General features: G+C 39.5%; 2 protein-coding genes across 10 annotated transcripts in view; one reads left to right on the forward strand and one right to left on the reverse strand.

Annotated features, from left to right (window-relative positions):
• Positions 1–250: 250 nt before the first annotated feature.
• On the reverse strand, positions 251–18,485 carry MRPL14 (mitochondrial ribosomal protein L14). Of its 6 annotated transcripts, none has more exons than XM_087883077.1 (4): positions 18,385–18,485; positions 7,648–7,741; positions 4,705–4,797; positions 251–1,133 (listed from the first exon to the last, which is right to left on the reverse strand). In XM_087883077.1, exons 3-4 carry the CDS (start codon positions 4,776–4,778, stop codon positions 770–772), a joined length of 438 nt encoding a protein of 145 aa, XP_087739203.1. In that variant the 5' UTR covers positions 4,779–4,797; positions 7,648–7,741; positions 18,385–18,485; the 3' UTR covers positions 251–769. The 6 variants fall into 6 exon arrangements, with proteins under 6 accessions (XP_087739203.1, XP_034283970.3, XP_034283972.2 ...); XM_034428079.3 differs by lacking the exon at positions 18,385–18,485 and adding an exon at positions 17,600–17,716; XM_034428081.3 differs by lacking the exon at positions 18,385–18,485 and adding an exon at positions 17,598–17,716 and having other exon boundaries at positions 7,648–7,737.
• The window catches only part of TMEM63B (transmembrane protein 63B), a 90,114-nt gene continuing 87,798 nt past the window's right edge, over positions 17,653–19,968 (forward strand). For 3 of the 4 annotated variants that reach the window (XM_060692435.2, XM_060692436.2, XM_034428077.3), the window contains exon 1: positions 17,653–17,934. The gene's annotated coding sequence lies outside the window, so the exon portion shown is untranslated. The remainder of the gene's footprint in view (positions 17,935–19,968) is intronic. The other variant, XM_087883074.1, reaches the window with a different exon arrangement.

Below are 19,968 nucleotides of genomic sequence, written 5' to 3' on the forward strand. Positions count from 1 at the left end.
TCATGAGATCTGCATAGTTTATATTCAGTGCCCCTAATTTATTCAGCTAGCAATACAGAATCGGGGTTAATATGGCAAAGACTGCAGATAAAAAGAAAGAAAAAAACAAAGGACTGAGCAATTGGAAACCACCCAATGGTACATGGGTAACCTGAATATCCCAAGGCCTCATAATTTATGAAGGCTGGAAAGATGGACACGGTATCAGGATTTAATTGTGAAAAACCATTTCGGAAGCATAGTAACATAGTAATGTTATTTATGACCTTTATTTCCTTTTTATTTGCCTTTATCAATAGCATAAAACCATGCTGGAATTTACTTATAAAGTTATTGCTGGTTGGAATCTGAGCAATGCACAGAATGTTTTAACAAAATAAAACTGGGAAAGAAATAACCCACAAAAATAAGTGGAGATTAATAGAAAAGAACAGATTATGGTCAAATATTTTGACACTCTGAATGGCCCTCTCAGGCTTCCAGCCTTTGCTTTCTCCTTTTCCACCTCTTTCAAAAGCATAAATCATACAAAATACTCTGCCTTTAATTAACACTCCGTCTTTAATTAAACTAGTTCAGAAGAACAACTGTTTACCCAAAATAATGGAAAGTGTATTTTCCCCCAAAGATGTCTTAGCACTCCTCGCCATCCTCTTCCTACTTTTTTTCAAACACTTCTTCCTCAATTCTGGGAATGAAAAGAGAAATGCAACTCAAGGGACAGTCCCACAAACATCCCCTTGTTTGTCACGCAGGGCCTCCCGGGTAGTCATACAAACTCTGTGGCGATGGCCAACACTTTGGAGAATTCTTTTTTTTTCCTCAGCAGAGAAGGTATGGGAGCTTTGATCCGTGTCCCAACTGGATTCCCATTATCTTCGATGAGCACCACGTTGTTAGAATCAAACCGAGGAGTCATGCGGGGCCCTGGAAACTTGCATCCGACAATTAACGCCTTTTTCTTTTCCCCTTTGATAGCCAGAAGAATTCGGTCACCCACTTTGCCCACTCCGTTTTTGGTGTAGACGTGGATACATTTTGGAGGCCGGTGATACGGCGTGTTCCCCAAGGTGCTGTTATCAACCACTCGCACACGAGTCAGCTTCTGGATATAACTGCACACATTGCTGAGGCTGATAAAAGAGAAGAGAGAAGTCTCAGTAGATCTCCCGGGGACATTAAGTAAGCCAAGGTCACTTCAGGATCCATTTCAACTACAGGATTCTCTTTTCTCTCTAATCTTGTGCCCTCCAAATGCAGGCCATACGGTTGGGGAAATCTGGGGGTTATATTTGGAGGGCAGTAAATTGGGAAACCTATATCATTTATTTATTTATTTGATTTGATTTGATTTTTATACCACCCTTCTCCAGCAGGACTCAAGGCAGTGAACAGCCGAGATAAAACAGAGCATACAAAATCATGGTAATCTCCTTCACAATTAAAAACAACATTGTGCCAGAAAGTTAAAACCAGCAATGAGGGACTGAAAGGAAACATAAAAAAAGATGTTAGAGAAACTTGCTACCATTTTAACAGTGCATATACTGGTAATCCTCAAATTGCAACAGTTCATTTAGTGACCATTCAAAGATACAGAAGCACTGAAAAAAGTGATTTATGACCGTTTTTCACACTTAAAACCGTTGCAGTGTCCCCAGGGTCATGTGATCCCCTTTTGGGACCTTCTGATAAGTAAAGTCAATGGGGAAGCCAGATTCCCTCAACAACACTTACTAACTTAACAACTGCAGTGATTCACTTAACAACTGTGGCAAGAAAGGTTGTAAAAAGGGGCAAAATTCCCATTTAACAAATGCTTCATTTAGCAACAGAATGTTGAGCTCAACTGTGGTTGTAAGTTGAGGACTACCTGTACATATTTGTGGAGAGTGAGAGATGGAGAAAGAAAGCATTCCATTATGAAGCTTGATTCTTACACAGAAACCTAACACTGATTAAATATTTATCTGGCAGGCTTTTCTGGCTTGTACTCTGCTACACCCCCCACCCCACCTCCATCCCCATTTGCTAGCGTTAGAGAGTTACACAGAGGGGATCTGGCCAACAGAATCAAGTTGTAATCCTACCTAATGTAATACTTAGCATGCAGTACCCCCACCTAAAAGCAATGGGACTTAACTTCTAAATAGGCAATACACTTACTGTAGAGTCAGTACAGCTCTGTACTTTTATAATGAAAGAAAAGGCAAACTGTGAGACTCATTGACTAATAAAAAAAAATAGCTGTACCCATAATTAAAAAGTGTTACACATATTTTTTGAGTTTTAACAGAACAAGGTTCTGGCTCTTAAAATCAGTCTATGTATGGCACACTTCCTTTATAAAGTTAAGTCACTTGATTTTTTTAAAAGATCTCTAGCTATGCAAGACACACATTTTAATCCCAATAAACTTTAGAATAATTATTTGCTGTTTTAAATATATACATTCTGTTTTTCTCTTGGAATGATTGCTATGTGAGGAATCTTTTAACATAGCTCTGGTCACAAAGGGCAGCTCTTTGGATTCAAAGGGCAGCAGCTATTTCCAAGTGCAAAGAAGCATCAATGAAGCCCCAGTCAGCAACTCCTCAAAGCAGCTGAGTCTTTTTTCTGGGATGGTGAGGCTGCTCTCTGTTACAGCAGTGTAATCCCAGAAAAAGAGGCATTTGGTTTCAGGTGTTACCAGCATGTGGATGCATCTTTTTCTATCTGATCCAAGATGCTGCACAGCTCCATTGATTATATATCACAGGGTGTTTCATTGTGATTGTACACTGCAGGTAGTCCTTGACTTATGACCACAATAAAGCCAAAAATTTTCCATCGCTAATTAAGACAGCTAAGTGAGTTTGCGCCATTTTACAACCTTCCTTTCCACAGTTGTTAAGTGAATCAGTGAGGTCATTAAGTTAGCAACACGGTGGTTAAGTGAATCCAGCTTCCCCATTGACTTTGCTTGTCAAAAGTGTGATCACTTGACCCTAGGACACTGCAACTATCAAATACAGTTGCCAAGCATCCCATTTTTGATCACAGGACTGTAGGGATGCTGCAAGGGTCGTAAGTATGAGAACTGGTCATTAAGTCAATTTTTCAATGCCTTGTAATTTTGAATGGCCACTAAACGAATGGTTTTAAGTTGAGGACCACCTGTACTGAAAAATACTGCAAAACTAAAGTTCCAAGAAAGTTGGTCCACAATTTAGACTTCCAAGATTCCCTGGAAGTCTCAATTTCTACTATATATCTATACCAAAGATTATTCCCATTAAACTTCTTCAGCCAAGCATCACGCTGGCTAGATATTCTAGAAATGGCAATCTGGAGAAGCCAGATTCAGGTCAATTGGTCAATGCTGAGTTTCCCATCTCATAATGGTATGATCTGTTTTGGTCACAGTTTGTAGAGATCTGTGACCTAGGAGCCCGATTCACACTTAGGCTACACAACATGTTTGATGCACTGTAACTCTTGGATTCACAGTTCCCACCAAGCCAAAAATCAAACAAAAGATAAGTTAGTGTGATGTGAGACCACAAGCAGCATGGAACCTTCTGGTGTTCTGGATCTGGCTTTGAAGATGAAGATGGCAAATCGACAAAGCCACACAAAACAGAACCAAATCTTTTTATATTTTCACTCTGAAGAATATTCTAGGTGACTTATTGGTTCTAAAAAATGTTTGTTATGAACTGCATCTTTCAAAATACTCATTGGTGCAGAAGACACTTAGCTGGCTTCAGGGCCTCCAAGTTTTTAGTTTTCAAGGATCACTCCAAAAGCTGAGGAACAGCCAGCCTTTCACTCAGGGTTTCACACACTCCACCAGTGATTCATTACACAAGGGATGAATCACAAACTTCAAGAGTCTTTGTTCCCTCTTGAACGTCAAGTATTTTGCAGAAATATTTCCCGCACACTTGTAGAGTAGCAACATAATGATAAAGGGGGAGGGCCCATACCTCTATCTATCCAAATCTAATGATTCTTTTGGAACATAAAAGCTGACGTACTGCATCAGATCATTGATTAAAGAAATTAAAGTACCATCTACTTCAAAAAGCAAGTGTGTTCTGTGAGGAAGATGGGCAGTTAAGAAGTCAGCCTGAAAGCTTCTGCTTTAAGCAAGCTCTCGAATACAGGTAGTCCTTGATTTATGACTACAATTGAGCCCAAAATTTAAGATAAGCTGTTAAGGAAATATTATGTCATTTTACGTTTTTTCTTGCCACAGTTGTTAAGTGAATCACTGCAGTTGTTAAGTTAGTAACACGGTTGTTAAGTGAATCTGGTCTCTCCATTAACTTTGCTTGTCAGAAGATTGCAAAAGTTGATCACATGACTTCGGGACACTGCATAAATACATGCCAGTTGCCAAGTGCCTGAATTTTGATCATGTGACTGTGGGGATGCTGCAACAGTTGTAACTCTGAAAAACAATCATTACTCACTTTTTCCAGTGCCGTTGTAACTTTGGACAGTCACTAAATGAATTGTTTTAAGTCAAGGACTACCTGTACAGAGTTAAATCCCTGGAGAAGAGTCTGTAAAAAGGGACACCTTCCAGTCTCCTCCTACCCACAATCACTTTTTTCCTCAATCCAATCTACTTCGCAGGATAATGACAAGAATAAAACAACAATATAAATTGTCAGGAACACTTTTGGAGAAAAGCTGGTATAAATATGAAATAAATACCTGAAATTTCGTATATTTGTTGCCCTGCTTAACTGGGGAAGAGCCAATCCCAGGGACTGATACAAAGGAACCATTGGGACTCCAATTAGAAGCCTGGGTTTAAAAAGAAAGAGAGAGGGGGGGGGAAGAGGGAGAGAGAGAGAGAGAGAGAAGTTTAATTTTTATTTATATGAATAGAGCGAGCTCCTAGGGCCTGATGGCGAATCTATGGCACAAGCATTGCCCTAGCTCAGCTCCAGTGTGCATGTGTGCGCCGGCCAGCTGATTTTCAGGCCTTTCGGGCCCACCGGAAATTAGGAAATAGGCTGTTTCTGGCCTCCGGACGGTCTCCAGAGGGGTGGGGAAGGCTGTTTCCGCCCTCTCCAGGCTCCTAGAAAGCCTCTGGAACCTGGGGAGAGCAAAAAACGGGCCTTCCGGTCCCACCAGAAGTCGGGAAACGGGCCATTTCCAGCCTCTGGAGGGTCTCTGGTGGGGAGGAGGCTGTTTTCGCCCTCCCCAGGCTCCTAGAAAGCCTCTGGAGCCTAGGGAGGGCAAAAAACAGGCCTACCGGGCTCACAGTGCCATCACTTGCCAAAAGCGGGAGGAGCAGGGGGGGCATGTGCATGCACAGGGGCGAGGCACATTGAATTATGGGTGTGGGCACATGCACGCACGACCCCCCGCTTTTGGCACGTGACAGCAAAAAGATTAGCCATCACTGTCCTAGGGAAAAGCAGGGTTTTTTTCATCCTGTTATCCCTTGAAAGATCTGATGCTTGCATTGTATTGTTAAGTCACAGCCCCATACTGTCCTCCAAAAGAAATAAATACAGCAGAATTAATGCGAGACAGTTATACATAACACAATGGTGCTGTACTTGGGGGGAGGAAAAACACACTGCAGGGTTGCTTTCTTCAAGGGCACAGATCTTCATTGTCAAGATAACCTTCTGCTGTTACAATTGCGGGTTGTTAGCTGCTAATTGTGGAGGACATGAGTAGAGAGCATAATCATTTAGAACAGTATTTTCTACCCTAATGGTCTCAGTGGGTTCTGAACTGCTGGTTTTACAGCTATAAAAAAAAACAACAAGATTTTTAAAAATTCAAAGAGCTGAACATCCCTTTGTTATTTACTACTTTTTCAGAAAGAGACTAGCGTGAGCATTTTAAGAAAAGTGGGAGCTGCAGAATTTTAAAAGCATAGCTGGTATCAAAATTAAGGGTACGTTTGTTTAATTACTTTATTTGCAATGGAGTAGTGGCATGGGATTTCTGATCAGCAATTTAGAAGAAGCTTAATAAAAATAAAAATAAAAGTCCCCAAATAAAAATCACCCAATGATACTTCTGGAACAGAAATCCATTTTAGGAATATAAATAGATTTTTAAAAAATCTATAAATTTTTATTTTGGAATAAAAATTGTAATTATTCCCATTCTGATTAGTTCCTTTAATGTAAGTCCTATGAATATGCCGTACATACTAAGTTTATTTTGACCAATTTAATAACTCAACTGCATTACTGCATTACTACCAAACAATTTATTTTTTATCCCAGACACTTATTTTTCATTCTTTATGGAACCTTTACTCTTTTCCTAGTTTCCCAATACAATGTACAATACCTATCAGAAAGATTCTGTCTAGTTTTTAAGCCACCCCAAAAATACTGATTTTAAGACTAAATTTATATATGTGTATGTATGTGTGTAAATTTTTGAATGTTTGGTAGATTCCTAAGAAACCACAGAATTGCAAACATCTTTCAGATGCATAGAGGAAGATCTTCTGGATCCAAATTACCCATTTGGAAAGAAAGTGTTCTTAGCAATCAAGGTGATAAGCATTTGCTTACATTTTATTTTATATTTTTATTTTATATTTTATATTTTATATTTTATATTATTTTATATTTTATATTTTATATTTTATATTATTTTATATTTTATATTTTATATTTTATTTTATTTTATTTTATTTATGGCAGCTGTTCATCTCACAATTCCACACTGGTGAAACATTTACCTTAAAAATTATGTAAATCAAGTAAATGGACAATCTGCCTTCCAGTAATAAACAGGAGGGAAATTTATCTTCTTTAATCTTTTTCTATTCAGTGATTAAGTCTTTTTCACCTGGAATTCTGGAATACAAAGCTTCATGACAAAATGGTACAAAGTAGACCAGACAAGGCTTGTATCGAGAACATGCAAGACTGAGTAAAAATAGCATTCTCTATAAATCATGTATAATTCATTTTTAAAAACACTGAATTATTACAGTGAAATTATCATGCCCATATTAGAATAATTTTACTTCTGTTTTGCTTCCCTTTTTGCATCTCTCTCTCTCTCTGTGTGTGTGTGTGTGTGTGTGTGTGTGTATATATATATATATATATATATATATATATATATATATATATATATATATATACATACATACATACATACACATACCATATGTAAAGTGTATGTTTTGCTTCTGAGGGTTTATTTTCCTAATACCAATTAAATCAGTTTTTTCTTCTTTTCCCCCCCTCCCTCATGATAAAATGGGGTAAAAACTTTGGATATAATATGCAGATGGAACAATGGGAGAATATATTGATAAAAGGGCTGAAATTCACACATTATAATTGTAAAGATAATATTTATGAAAAATGTACCAGTGATATTTGTCATTGGAAAAATTATCTAAAATGTGTAAAGGTACTTTAAATGTAAGCTGGAAATGTGAACAAGAGGGGGTCTTTTTATCATGCTTGGTGGACCTGTAAAAAAGCTTTAAAATGGATTCAAATTAATGCAGAAGATTTTAAAGACCAATATAAAATAGAAACCTGAGATACTTCTTTGGGGACTCATGGATAAACAGTTGGAAACCCCCCCCCATGGTATTGTACCTTGTTTCTTCAGAAAAACATTTATATGCACAAAGGTGGAAAGATTTGACATTACCTACAATGGAAGACTGGATAGTGAAAGTTGTTGGAACTGGCTGAGATGGCAAAACTTTGATCAGAGACCTGGAAGCCCCTTTTGGACTTTCTGCCTAAAACAGAAAAAAATGAAATTATGATAGATGGATATGATCATTAGAATAACAGAGTTGGAAGGTACCTTGGAGGTCTTCTAATCCAACACTCCCGCTCATGCAGGAAACCCTATACCCGTGATGGCAAACCTATGGCACACGTAGCCATCTCAGTGGGCACGTGAGCTCAGCTCCAGTGTGCATGTGCGTGCCAGCCAGCTGATTTTCACACCTTCTGGGCCCACCAGAAATAGAGAAACAGGCTGTTTCTTGCCTCCAGAGAGCCTCGTGGGGTGGTGGGGAAGGCCCGTTTTTCTCTTTCCCCAGGTTCCAGAGCCTTTCTAGGAGTCTGGGGAGGGCGAAAATGGCGGACAAAGTGATTCTGTTGCGTTAACGTGGTTTTAAGGTTTAGCATTTTGAGGAAATGGATTAAGGGCATTTGGAAGGGGACATACTCCTTGATTGTAATTTCTTCTGTACTTCTCCAAATGTAAAGTTTTTTTCAAACTGATAATTTATGACTGGCTGTTACATGGAGAGTCTCTTCTAAAGATTACAAAAGGAACATAAGATAGACAAGAAAAGGGATATCTGCAATTCTTTGTTATTTATATCATAATAAACCATTTTTGTCAGGCAGGCCTTGACATTTCATTTTTTTAATCAAATCCACTGATCAAAAATAACTGCTACACCAAGAACTAATTTGTATTCGGAATATAAAGCTGATATGTTGAAAAGTGAGTTTTGACACAAGACTATTCTCGTTACTAGTGGCATAGTTTTCATGACTAGAAACATTAAACACACAATTATTTTCTAACTTTAAGCCATAATTTCAGTTGCTTAACCTCTTATAATCAACCATTTACATCAGCATAAAAGGAAATCACCTGAACATTCTGAATCAAAAATTGTTATTTTATCTCATTCCCTTTATCTACTAGGAATTATTTGGGAACACTCTGAATTCAAACTAAACTGCCTAAAGAATGGAAAGAAGCTATTTATTTAAGTATGCAGACAGATATTTGGAAAACTACTTAGGACTTTCATCTCTTAAGGCAAATTTGAGGAAGTAAGACCTACAGGCAAGATGGAAGGATCAATCCTTTCCTTACCTGCAAAACCCACAAATCATTTAAAACAGGACTGTCATAGCTAGATTGTAAAGTCGGCCAGTTTGGAAGCAAAATCACAAGATTAGCAAAGATGACAATTCAACAAATATAGACAAAACCTCCGCAATCTCTTAATCCTTTCTGCAAGGTCTCCTCACTTCCACATTCATATTATCTTTGCAATCATCTGTCAGTTGCTCAAGAAAAACCCTGTCCCCCAATTATGTTCAGGTATTTGTAAATAACAAAAATACACTGGAAATCCTTGTGTGTCCCTCCAGAGATGTCCCTAATATGCCAACAGAAGTCAGTGTTACAACACCAGTCTATTAAGTACAACATTTAATATCCTCAATAATTTCATGCAGGCTTCATGTAAGGAAAGCTGGATTCCAACAAAGCCTTCGAGTCCTCCAAATTATGTAGATAAACACATTGACACAAAGACTAATTTGTATAAGTTTACTCTCTAGCTGAGATCCTTCTAAAAATATTTTATCTTGACATAAAAAATAGTATGCAATTACCATACCTTTTTTTTAACATATCAACTGCTCTGGCACCAGAATATTTCATGCTTCCTCTCAAACATCTAACAAGAATTTGAAGCACCTTGATTTTCTCAACTGGAGGAGCTTCTGAAACCTTGCACCAGGATTCTCAAAAACCCATGAGAATGTGGACTGATATATTACAATGCTTCCCAAAGTTGGGTGAATTACCCAAACTTGGGTACAAGTGGGGGTTCTGGGGGGTGTATTTGACAAACAAATAATGTCCCAGAATGTCCCAACATTAATGTGGACATTTAAATAAGGACTTTATATAAAGGAGTTTTGGATACTGAAGGAAAAAAATTAACAATCACTGCTACACCATGTGTCAACTTAAGTCACCTAAAGCAGGGGTCTCCAACCTTGGTCACTTTAAGACTTGTGGACTTCAACTCCCAGAGTTCTGGGAGTTGAAGTCCACAAGTCTTAAAGTGGCCAAGGTTGGAGACCCCTGACCTAAAGAACACCTTCCCCCAGAATATTTCATAGATCCTCTCTATCCCATGCAACTCTATCCCATGCAACCAGAATTCTCCTGGAGGACTGTTGTCTCCAGGAGAATTCTTTCTCACAGATAGGATGACTAATAGTTACCTCAACAGTGAACAAATGAAACTGGCCTCACCTGTTCAATCATCTACAAAGAAAGAGTGAAAGACAACAAATGATGTTACCACCGTAACTGCCTACATAGAGGCATTTCATTTGAAGGTGGAATATTCATGGGAATTATTGTGTTGTCATTGTGACCTTCCCCATAAAAGACTGTTTAATCAGAGATTTTGGATTATTGTTCACCGAATGAACTATTTCCAGTCCAAGCTGTTTGGAGGAAGGTCTCTTTTCATATTATGTGAAACCCACAATGAAAGGGAAATTTAATTTACAAAATCCATCTACATTGAATAATTCACTATGTATGCACTGACATTAAGTTCTGGAAAGGACCTAGTGTGGAAATTTAAAATATAATTGTTTAGTTTTATACATTATAAATACATTACAAGTTTCAAAAATAGCCTTTCCCATTTAAGTTTCCCTCAAAAAATTAAATAAATAAAACAAATCCAATCCATCAGCATTTCTTATATATTAAGGAAGTAATAATTATGAATTGACCTAGAGTTGTCCTAACTAAGCTGCCAAAAGTTCAAGTTTTGAACATAAGCACGAGGAAGGGAGGGAGTCAAAAAATGGCCATAAAGTCTGAGTGGAAGAAGTATATCAAATTTCTTGGGTTATTGGAGCAAATTAGACCAATTTCAATAAATGTTCTTTAATTTTCAAATCTTCCTTAGGATTTCATGGGCAAAGAAACAGGATTGTCCCCCATATCAGTTTTTTAAATGTAAGTTTTAATAACTGTTGGATCTTAAACCTTAAGTACCGTATATTAAGTGGACATGTGGCAGATCTGATCACAAATATTAGATACACTGCTTCAGTTTGTTCTTTGTGCGCTTCCGGTTGTTTCTTGAGAATCGTAGAACAAACCTTTTTTAATATATTAAAGATATTGGGAAAGACAGATCCTTCCTGTTTCTCAATCATTCATAACATTCCACAATGCAAAGGATGTAGCTCAGATGTTTTGAAAAATGTACACATTATGTTCTGACCAATGTTACAACTGTTTCTAATTGCTAAAGTCTTATGTATGCTTTTTTGAGAATATAAGAGTGTACAAGAGTTTAGCTTTGAAAAATCGATTGAATAATATTCTGCATTAAAGTAATGTTATTATAGCAAAGCAATGAGTTATTTTTATATGTCTAAGTCTGTGATGGCGAACCTATGGCACGCATTGTGCTAACTCAGCTCCAGTGCGCATGCGCGCACCGGCCAGCTGATTTTGAGGCCTTCCGGTCGCACCGGAAGTCGGAAAACAAGCTGCTTCCAGCCTCCAGAGGGCCTCCAGAAGGGTGTGGAAGGCCGTTTTCGCCCTCCCCAGGCTCCTAGAAAGCCTCTGGAGCCTAGGGAAGGCCTACTGGGCCCACCGTGCCATTGCGTGCCAAAAGTGTGGGGGGGGTCATGCGTGCATACATGGGGGACGGGGTGGGGCACATTGAGTTATGGATTTGGGCATGTGTGCGCACGACCCTCTCACAGCTCCCCCTGCTTTTGGCACACGACGGCAAAAAGGTTAGCCATCACTGATCTAAGTAACGTGTAATTAAACTGAAAATAACGTAACTTAAAACTCAAATGTCTCTCCATTAAGTTTCTAACAGCCTTACCCATGCTGCCTCTGAAATATATTGTAAATGGAAACAGAACCACAGATTCCCATTAAATTTCTTTACATCTATTTGCAATCTGGTTGCAATTAGTCAATCACATTGACAACAGAAAAAAATAAAATCGGTACTTGAAACCAACTTTAATTCACTGACTGAATTAAAAGCCTGCAGAAGTCTAATTAATTTCAGATGCATTGATAACAGTGATAAATGCCACAAAAAATTCTGTTTGAAAGTATTGGGAGAAGAGTCACAAAGTTGTATCAAGACAGGTTAATATCTAGGCCACTTCAGAGATGAGGAGGTTGATTTTGTAAACATTGATACGATAGTAACTTTGAGTTTAATTTTCTAACATATACCGTATGTGACAAGCTAAGACTTAGGGTTTTTTTTTAATTTTTATCTTCTTTTCTACTGTTTTCATTATGTGAGGGAAAAGAGAAGGGAACTGTTAATTATTTATACACAATTCAAATCATACGAATATATGTATAGGAGAAGGTATCTGATGGACACACACAGACCAATGACAAAGTACAAGGTCCACCATCCAAAGGGGATTCCTTGACTTGAGAGTTTGACGCAAGTGTGAATACGGACAGTTCTCAACTTACAAGCACAACTGAGCCCAAAACGGAGACATTTATTATGACATTTCTTGCCATAGTTAAGTGAATCACTGCAGTTATTAAAGTCAGTAATTCCACTGTTAAGTGAATCTGGCTTCCCAATTGACTTTACTTGTCAGAAGGTCACAAAAAGCCATCACATGATCACGGGACTCTCAATATGACTCAATTGCCAAGTGTCTGAATTTTGATTACGACCATGGGGATGCAGCATCAGTCATAAGTGTGAAAAATGGCCATAAGTCACTTTTTTAATGCCGTTGTGACTTCAAAGAGTCACTAAATGAATTGTTGTAAGTCTAAGATTACCTGTAAAGCCTCAGGTCATATTTCCAAAGAAAATGACAATTTATTAAAGAAATATCATAGGCACTTGTTATTAAATATTCTTGAATAGTCCATATTTTCTTATTAAAGATGTGCACATATATTAGAGCATATTGTCTCTGAGGACACAGTAAACAATCTCTTCTAAGAAGGCACCAGTTCCATCTAGATTCATTAAATGCTTTCATAGTTTTAATCTGCTACCCACTTATTCAGAGGAACATTTTTAACTGACCAAAAAGCTTATTGACCAAATTTAAACAAATGCTTTTGAAACAGCCCTAATTAATAAATCAGGTTGTGTTCTCCGCTGAGAATCTTTGATCTAGCAAAACCTAGGAAGGAGTTTTTGTTGATTCACTATTTCTTTTCCACTCTTCTAAATCCTTCTTCAGAATCCTTCATAGAATTACTGGTAAGAACCACTTAGGGAAAAAATCCCTACTGCAGCTGACAAAAGCCTGCACAAGATCAAACAACCTATCCTTGAAGAAATGTAATTGCATATAACAGATTGCATAGTAGCACTTTGGATTCAAAGGGAAGCCAGCTGGATGGGGAATTCTGGGAGTTATCCACACAGTTGCCAAGTTTGAAAACTACAGCCTTAAATAAAGTGCATCATTTCCTGAGTTTATGCTGCAGTTGTGGAAGGTTGTCTGGAGAGCCTGGGATAAGACTCAGCTGCTTTAAGGAATTGTGGACAGGTGCTATACAATGCCTTCTTCTCCCTTCAGATCTGACGTGCTACACAAGTCCTGTGGCATATGATGAAATCAAAAGCACAACTGCCTAGAGTCCTAAACTATCACACAAACAACGGAAACTTCAGACAGGAAATACATTTTGTATTTATAAATCTAGGATTGTACCCTGCAAATGCGGTATTCACACGCACAGCAGATAGCACAGCAACATGGCAAGAGATTGTTTCCAGGTCAAAGTGAAAGACCTCGGTTGGCGGTTCCCTTGGATAGCCCTTAAGTAACATTAACCTAAAATTAATCCAAGCTATCAATTTGTTCTGCAACAACAATATGCAACCCAATTGCTTCCTCAAATTGCAGAGTGAGAAATTATCTTTCAGACAGACAACTTTTCAAGGCTCTGGCTCATTTTAATCTCTCCTCTAGAAACACTGAGGGCTTCTGCCAAGCCGCAATCTCAGCTTTAGATCCAGGCAGCCAAGACCAAATATTATTTTTAACCTAGAATTGTTTGACATAAAAACAACACCTCTGGATCTCAGCAAAGTTTGAAGGATTCTGCAGGGGTGAGGGGAGATTTGGGGACAAAATGTCCACTGTCATATAGCTCACAAGGCTTCTGTCACTACCAGCTCATTGGCTGGAATCCTCATAACTCACTTAAGCATGTCACTTAAAGGCCCTGCCCACCAGCACTTCTCCACAACATCCATTTCCTCCTTGGCCAGCTGATATATTGCCCTTATATCAACCCAACTCATGAACAAAGCAATCTTTAGATTAGCTGTACTGATCTAAGCAGAGTATTGCTCCCTTATTTCAACATCACTAAATAATAGCTTCAGAGTATATAACACTAGTTAGACTTTGTTACCCATTTTCTTAGAGGAGAAATCAAGTGAGCAACTGTAAGAGTTGCAACTGTAAGAAACACAGAATCTGCCCCTTGAGGTTTTTTTTAAAAAAATAATTATTGATATTTTTCTTTTATTTTTCATTATGATGATTTATTACACAATCAAATGTTCAGACTGGTTTTGGCATTTTTAATTACCTACCTTCCCAAGTTATTGTTTTTTTATTTATTAGTTTTTTTCAGACGATAGACGTGAGTTTATCCCAAGTTGTTTAAAGTCAGTTACTGATGACTGACCCACTAACTCCACTGGAAGTTGGCTCCAAGCTTCCACTACTCTTTCTGTCAATACTCTCTAGCACTACTTTTGTGCAGGGTGGATAAAAATCAATGATTTTTTTAAAAAAAATCAAAAAAATCACATTTTTTTTATTTAAATCGGATTTTTTTTATTTTTATCGAATTTATTTTAATAAAAAACTTTTGGGGTAAAAATCTATCGTAATATAGTTTTCTATTTAAGATACATAAATAATTTAGTTTATTCAGCATGAAATGGAGCTTAGTTATGTAGCATGAGGCTGTATATTCTGCAACACTGGGACTATCGGTGAGTCAACAGTGGGTCAAAGGAGTAGCAGAGATGACAGTTGCTCTTTAAAAATTATGATTTAAATCGAGTCGATTTAAATCAAGCCTTTTTACTAGTGATTTAAATCATGATTTAAATTGTGATTTAAATCAACTCGATTTAAATCAAATCCACCCTGCTTTTGTGCATCCCTCCTGTCAGTTTGAGATTACGCCTCAATGTTCTTGATTTTTGCTTAATATTGAAGGTACTGCCTTCTAGAACCTTATTCACATCCTTAATACATTTAAAGGTTTTGTGTCCTACCTTTTTCCTTCTGTCGTCCAAGCTGTACATATTTCTAATTTCTCCTGATTTCTCTTGACTGAAGAATATTATAGCCTCCACTGTAGGCTTTTTAATCCCCATGAGCACAATGTCTCCTAGACTCTTTTCTTACATGCCTCCCATTTTTAACACTAACTTCTCTCCAAACTTTCCAAAAGGAGAGTTACCCTCCACTATTCAGGGAAGAAGGGGGTTATGTTAAGGGGCTAGCCCATTTTGAAATCTATTTCTACTTTAATATGTAAAAGCCCCTTCACTGCAATTGGATATGGATCTTGCTTCCATTGCTTATTCATCCATTCCCGTGTTTGTCAGATTCAATTATTGCTGTCTCCTACAAGTAAGAGACTGGTTACCCAAAAGCTGATCCATTTCAGTTATCTCACTCCCAAGACACAATCATGGCAGGATTTGCCTCCCTCCCCTGGGTTCTATTTCTGTCACAGGATTGGTTGTTATTGTGGGAGTAAAATTAGGGGAGACCCTACCCCAACTCTGTTGTCTTGAGAGAGAGAAATGGATACCCACAAAGTAAATCTAAACACTGGGCCTCTTTGACTCTTTGAAATTGTAGACATCACTGAGATTGTATAATTGTTTTCTACAATAGTCCTCATTTAGTAACCACAATTAGGATAGTTAGAAATTTGTTCAATAAGCAAAGTGAAACAACACTAAGTCACTAAGTGAAGCAACAACTGCACTTATCTTACTTCAGCTTTCCTTTGCTTTACAAACCTGTGAAGAATTGGTTGTAAAGTTACTTTTTTCATCACCATTTTAATGGCAGAAGGATGCAAAATGAGGGCTACCTGTACTTTTCATGTTAAATGTACGTAACAATTAATTGTTAGGCTACATTTAATGCATGTTAGAAGCTAGTGAAAGAAAGGGAGAGTTTCTTACCAATTTTTTGTTTAGAGTTAAAAAGGGAAATCATTAGTTGCTATTAGATTTGATGCCAGCAAACCTTAATCCAACCTACAGTTTTCCTTTACCTGGACATTTGTTTTCTTATTTCTATTTTCCTTATCTTTACCTTTTCCCTCCTCCCATGAAACATAAAGCAGGTACATATAAGGAAAAAGCTACCACTTTTCATACTTTGCTAAACTGCCTCTCCTGCTATCCCAATTTTAAAGAAAGAAAACATGGGTAATGCCCTATCTGTTAGAACTTTAAAACGGAAGCATGCAGATGAAATCTTAGCAAGAGCTATGAAGTCATTAACATTATTATTTCATCTCATATTGGATACATGTGATGATCATGCTTAAGGTATCCAGAAGAATATTGTTATCAAAATTTGATATTCTGTTTTTATTAATTTTGCTACTTTTGTTACTATAGCTTTAAGAAGGGAAAAAAAAAACCCAGACAGGTTCTTTGTCCTTCATGTTTGATCAGCTACTTTTGGCTCTCCAGGTATAATTGTCACTTGGTGCCTTATTTCTCTTTGTTGCCTCTTTCTGATAAAACCATTGATCATGGGTGTCTAATCTACAATCCTGGACCAGAAAGAAAGAGAGAAAGTTTCCCATCCATCTTCTTTTGTGAATCATTTTAAAATGGGTAATAGGTCATCCTACAGCCAAAGCAGACACTAAATGTGCTTGCTACAGGATCCAGATTAGCTTTGCAACAACTTCAAGCCTGGGAACTGGAATTAGTATATTAAGGTCTTCCAAAAAAAAAAAAAAAGATACCAAGGTGGAAAATGTTATCAGGATATAAAGAGAGAGTTGCCTATGCTATAGATCTCCAAATTCCAGATTTTAAAATAAAGCATTATTACTTTTTGCCCGATCTGCAAATTTCCTCTACACATTTATTTGGGAGAAACCTCCATGAAACTTGATAGGCTTTTGTTTCCAATAAAGGATAGAAATTGCTGCAATCCCGAAACACTGACGGAAGGGAGACCCTCAAGCCTGAGCTGGTTTAATGCCCCTGAATTGAATAGACTACAATACAGGATTGTAGCCTTATTTCGAAAATCTGTTGATCTCGGGATTTACTGTCTAGCAAACAAAGACAAGATCCCAGCCTTCTGGATCTTCTAGGAGGTTTATATTCGAAATCGCAAAGGCACTTCCGCACGAGTAAGTTGCATAAATGCCTTATTTGTAAGATCGATCGTTTAAAATCGCACTGAAAGGCTGCGATGCTATTCAAGCCGATCGCCCTGTTTTTCCAAGCGCCCGAATGGTACTCAAGATCGTGGTGCAAAGGAGGCCTTCTCGAGATTAAGGCTGCAATGGCTAAAATCATTTGCAGGGGCTAGGAGCGAGCCTCGCGCAACTCGTGGGCTTTCCTTCCAAGGATACGTATATACGACCGCGCTGCATGGCTTAATTTCTTCTCTTCCCCCCCCCCAAATCACTAGCACGAAGCCCCCGTCCTCGTTTTAAGTTTATGCCGGCCCTCCGGCTCGAAGCCGCGAGTAAAACAGGGAGCCGCTCCCACCCAAAACGACCCCCCCTCCTCCTCCTTTCCCAACCCCCCCCCAATCACTCACACGGTCTCCGGGCCAGAGGTTCTTCCGACCACGCAGGCGCAAAACAGCCTTTCCAGGAGAAGGGGAGGAAAGAACGCACATGCGTAGAAGGCGAGACTCTTTTCGCCGGCACCGGGCAGAAAGCCACGCCTCCTTCGCTCGCTCCCTGTCCCCTCCCTCCCTCCTTGTTCTTTTAGCCTAGCCCTGGAGCAGGGAGGCGCGAGCCAATCCAAGGAGGCGAAAGGCGTCTTCATTTAAGAAAAAGGGGAACGTAGCTAAGTAGAGCTGAGTGCGCTGGAGGAGCGGAGGGAAGCGGAGGCTGCGGGGCGAAGCGGAGGGACTCTACCTTGGACGCCGGGTAAGCCACCTGGTTGTTACTCCGAGTTCCATTGCAATATCGCTTTCCTTCCCCCTGTCCCCACCCCCATCCACCCACCCACCCACCCACAGCGATAACAACAACTCCAAAATCCTGTTTACACAAAGGGAAGCTGGGTCACCCCCGAGGAATCCTTGTGGTGGTGTGGGGAACGGCTTTCCCGTGTTTTCCCGAGGGCTCCCTTCCCCAACTCGGAATCTGTTTACACGGGAGAGATCTGCGCCTGGGCTTGCTTGCTTGTTCCCTCCCTCTCTGCCTTTGCCCTAGAACAATGGAAGCGGCGGCGTTGTTGCTGCCCGGGATTCCGGGCGATCTGGTGCAGGCACTCGCACGCAGAGGTGGGGGCGAGCCGGGGGCGCGGGCTCTCTCGCCCTCTACGCGTCTGCTTCAATCCCCTTTGCGGAGCCCTGCGGCAGGATCGACGGCTACCTCGTCTCCCCGCTGCGTTTCTCCCGGGGTTTTTTTTGGTGGGACTCGCTTTTCTCCCCCGCTGGGTCGGACGCAGTTGCCTTCCTCGGCTCCTCCCGCTCTCAAAACCCACCTTGGCTAGTTTGCTGCATTTCGTTCCGGGTTTCTGGGATTTCCTTCCCAATGTCAGTAGGGAAAAGGAGGAGGACAAGATGGGGGTTTTTTGGGGGGGGGGGGTTTGTCAGCGGAAGGTCGTGGCCTTGGTTTTATTTTTTTCCCCTCCCGATCCCGAGGTGAGCCTGCATGGATCTGTTGGTGCTGCGTGCGTAAATAAGGCCCAGGTATCTACAGCAAGATGGCACGGAGAAGAGAAAAGAAGGCTGGGTGCTTCTTTGTTGCTGTTTCCACTCTGGATGGTGTGATCGGGATGATGTTGGTCCGCGATGCTGCAGTCACTCCCCCCTCATCCTTATGTGCATGCGATAGATAGAGCCAGGAAGGAAAGTAGAAGCGAGCCTATGAGGGAGCAAGTTGCCTCTTTTCATGCGGCTTTTGTTTGGGAAGATTTTGCTGCAGCTTTCGGGGAAAACGCACCAGGTGCTTTGGAGAATTAGGCCACAAAAGCAGCAGGCAGGGAGAAAATCAGATCGGTTCCTAGGCACCATCTGCATCCTCCCCCTTTACACCACAATAGAAGCTTTCTGTCTTTTCCAGGGATATATATATATATATATATTCTCTTGGGAGGAAGAGTAACTGACTTGTTGCTGTCAGTCAAAACATCTTTTTCCTACCTGTGTGGGACAAAGCTTAATATCTGGTGACTACTCTGCACAATCTCCATTCTGTCTGGCCTGCTGGCTGGGAATTATGTCTCCAACATATGACCACAATTGAGCCCAAAATTTATGTTGCTAAGTGGCAAATTTGTTAAGTGAATCACTGCAGTTGTTAAATTAATAACAAGGTTCTTAAGTGAATCTGGTTTCCCCATTGATGTTGCTTGTCAGAAGGTTTCCAAAAGGGATCACATGACCCTGGGACACTGCAACCATCATAAATGTGAGTCAGTTGTCTATCATCCGAATGTAAATCACATGACCATGGGGATGGTGCAACAACCATAAGGGTGAAAAATGGTCATAAGTCGCTTTTCTCAGTGCCCTTGTAACTTTGAACTGTCACTAAGCAAACTGTTGTAAATCAAGGACTAACTGTAGAAGTTGGAAGTCCAACACATCATAGGGAAGGCTTGAGAAATGATATGCTGTGAAACCATCTCCAGATGTTGCAACAATATAATATGGTTCCCCTTCTCCCAACATCTGAGTCTACAAACCAGTTCTAAGTCTAAATTGTAAGTGTATGTAAAGGTGTTTTAATATGGATTAGATCTGCTAAACTTTTTTTTTAATCTGCTTTTCTACTGGCTTGTTTTGCCTGATATTTCCTTCTCCCTTCAATTCATTTATTCTTTCCTCCCTCTACTCCAGTAACCACTTCCTTTGAGCATCTTCTTCAGACCACTTCTGCTTCTGCTCTGATTATAGTTTGAGGAATAGAAAAGCAAGCTGCAAGTGGGGAGGAAGAGATAGAGAGATTCCA

This window comes from Pantherophis guttatus, chromosome 1 (assembly GCF_059756535.1).
Source record: "Pantherophis guttatus breed Tessera chromosome 1, ASM5975653v1, whole genome shotgun sequence".
Classification (NCBI taxonomy): Eukaryota; Metazoa; Chordata; class Lepidosauria; order Squamata; family Colubridae; genus Pantherophis; species Pantherophis guttatus.